At 55.8% G+C, this 2,705-nt stretch overlaps 1 protein-coding gene across 1 annotated transcript; it reads right to left on the reverse strand.

Moving 5' to 3' along the window:
* Window positions 1–245: 245 nt before the first annotated feature.
* On the reverse strand, window positions 246–1,860 carry LOC124672919 (berberine bridge enzyme-like Cyn d 4). The gene has a single exon (XM_047209073.1). It carries the CDS (start codon window positions 1,833–1,835, stop codon window positions 246–248), a length of 1,590 nt encoding a protein of 529 aa, XP_047065029.1. The 5' UTR covers window positions 1,836–1,860.
* Between the last annotated feature and the right edge of the window lie 845 nt (window positions 1,861–2,705).

Below are 2,705 nucleotides of genomic sequence, written 5' to 3' on the forward strand. Positions count from 1 at the left end.
TTACTATATATATATCATGTCTTCTGATATTTGTGCCTCATCATAAAAGGCTCTTCTTTTCTGTATAATATATATTGCAAACATATGAGATGTTAGCAACATAGGATGCTCACACACAAAAATGCTTGGGGCATTAACCCGCATGAAACTCGATTAGTCTTATTAGAGAAGGGATAGAGAACATAGAGATTCGGAACACATTGACAGTCTTTGAGGTTTCTTTCATCTGACAACGTATACATCAATCAGTAGGATCGATCCACCTGCGCCATATTCGTCAAGATGAGCTGGACAGCAAGCGGCGGAATGCTCTGCTCATTGCTGAAGTAGTCGTCAGGGTCTATCTCACGTTTCGCCATGGCGAGCCTCCTGAAATTACCCTTGTAGTACTTCTCGCCCCAAACCCTGCCTGCCTCGTAGCTCCTAATGGCACCGGCGCCGACGACATTCTCACCGAGCCAAAGGTCTTTGTAATTCGCGTAGGCCTCCCTCGGGTTCTTGCTCACGTACGACTCCATGAACCTGTACACATCCCTGACCCACCCTGCCCGCGCCGCCTCCTCGTTGGCGCCCTCCCAGAAATTCATGTACTGGATGTTGTACAACACGCCTCCACGGTGCGGGAATGGCGTGGCGGACTCCGGCAGGTCGGCGATTTTGCCGCCATAGGGGTCCAGGATCATCAGCCCCGCGTCTGGCCTCGCAAGCCATCTGGTGAAGATCTCCGCCCATGTGTCTCTGGAGATGCCACGCCGGACGTAGTCGGACGTTGCCTTGCTGAAGACCACGTCCACGGCGGTGGTCCGGTTCAGGATGTCCTCCACGGTGGCGCCGGCGCCGAGGTAGACGTAGGCTACGGACTGGAGCCAGGTCATCTCCTTGCAGTGCTTTCGGTTCACGCCGAGCGCTGGGAAGCGGTGGCGCATCACCGGCAGGAGCGCGTCGCAGGTGCCCAGGTACAGGGACTGGAAGCTGGCCACCTGTCCCTGGACGAGCACCCTCACGAACAGGTCGTCGGGGAGAGCCGGGGCGACCTCTTGCCACTTGGCGAGGATGTCCACCGCGCCCTCCTCGACTGACTTGGCGACGGTGAACACCGTGACCGTCGGCGGCACGGGCACGAGCTTCACCTGCCACGACAGCACGATGCCGAAGCTCCCTCCTCCGCCGCCGCCACGGATGGCCCAGAATACATCGCGCCCCATGGAGGTCCTGTCCAGGAGCCGCCCCTTGGCATCGACCAGCACGGCATCCACGACGTGGTCGGCGGCGAGGCCGTGCTTGCGAAGGAGCATGCCGAAGCCGCCGCCGCTGAGGTGCCCGCCGACGCCCACCGTCGGGCACAGGCCCGCCGGGAACGCGAGACGGCCGCTGGCCCTCCCGACGGCGTGGTAGAGCTCCCCGAGCGTCGCGCCGGAGTCCACCCACGCGGTGGCGGGCGGTCCACGGGTGACGCGCACGGAGCGAAGGCGGGCGAGGTCGACCACGGCGAACGCCGCGCCGGGCCGCACCGACCTGTAAGAGAGGCCCTCGTAGTCGTGCCCGCCGCTGCGCACGCGGAGGCGCACGCCGTGGCGGCGGCCGCAGACGACGGCGGCCTGGGCGTGCGACGCGTTCGTCGGGGTGACGATGCAGAGCGGCCACGCAGTCCCGGGCGTCAGGAACCTGGGGTTCCGGACGGAGGACGCGAGGACCGACGGGAACCGCGGGGAGCTCTGGGCGAAGAGAACCTTGTTCGGTATGGACGCCGCGAGGCACCGGAGGAAGTCATCTGAGGAAGCATATGAAGAATGGAAGAATAAGCTAGAGATCATGATGAGCATTGCTAGCGCCATTGTTCGCAACGAGGCCACAGAGGTAGAGCTCGATGGATGCCTCGACGTGCATGCTTCGTGGTCGAGGCGCCTTGGGGCTAGCCTTTTTATCTATTGCAAACGCGTAAGTAAAGTACTCCATGTTGGGGGCGGACTAAAATGTTAACTCTAGTATCGGTCGATCTGGTGATCTCCTCGTGGGTAATGCAGTCGTTGAATATACATGGCTATCTCCAATGGATCAATGCGCATATATATGACTTTTTTAGAATGGAATAAAAACACTTCTAAATCCGTACACCTTTACCCAAAAGAAAGTAGGTGGAGCTACTTTGGGACTTGGATGTACATATGTACACCCAATATTTTTGACAAAACAACTTGATTAGGTAAGTTTAGAGCAATATATCTCAAAAAAAAATCAGAAAACTCATGTAAAAATTGATATATGGGAGATTATATACACCTATTATCTACTAGATGAAATACATAAGTGGTTAACCGGGATACTGTTTGGCACTGCTTGCGGTTGCAGTATAAAACATTCCAAGAAGAACACTTCACAATATCTACCGCGTAAATTTGAGCACTCGAAGGAGCTCTCGAAAAAATCCAACCCAGGCCATGTAGAATTACTAGAGCACATTAGTTACAACTTACCAAAAGTACAGGAATGCCCAAGCTCTCATAGTCACATACTCTCGTACTGGAATGGATGACGAGCTAGCTATCTATCATGTGTAGCCGAGGCGAGCAGACCCCATTTCTTTCCCGGTGCCTTGCCTTTCCCCAATCGGGTTTCCAATTTGGTGAAAGCATCCAGCTTCCACCGCTGCGGCCGCAAAGCTGCTCGCCCGTTTGTAGAAACCCCATTGAATCACAAGAGGAGAT

The sequence above is a fragment of the Lolium rigidum genome, chromosome 7, assembly GCF_022539505.1.
Source record: "Lolium rigidum isolate FL_2022 chromosome 7, APGP_CSIRO_Lrig_0.1, whole genome shotgun sequence".
NCBI classification, from domain to species: Eukaryota; Viridiplantae; Streptophyta; class Magnoliopsida; order Poales; family Poaceae; genus Lolium; species Lolium rigidum.

What these genes read in the sequence shown, in the direction of transcription:
- LOC124672919 (XM_047209073.1), bottom strand. Translation starts at nt 1,835, where the DNA reads ATGGCGCTAGCAATGCTCATCATGATCTCTAGCTTATTCTTCCATTCT.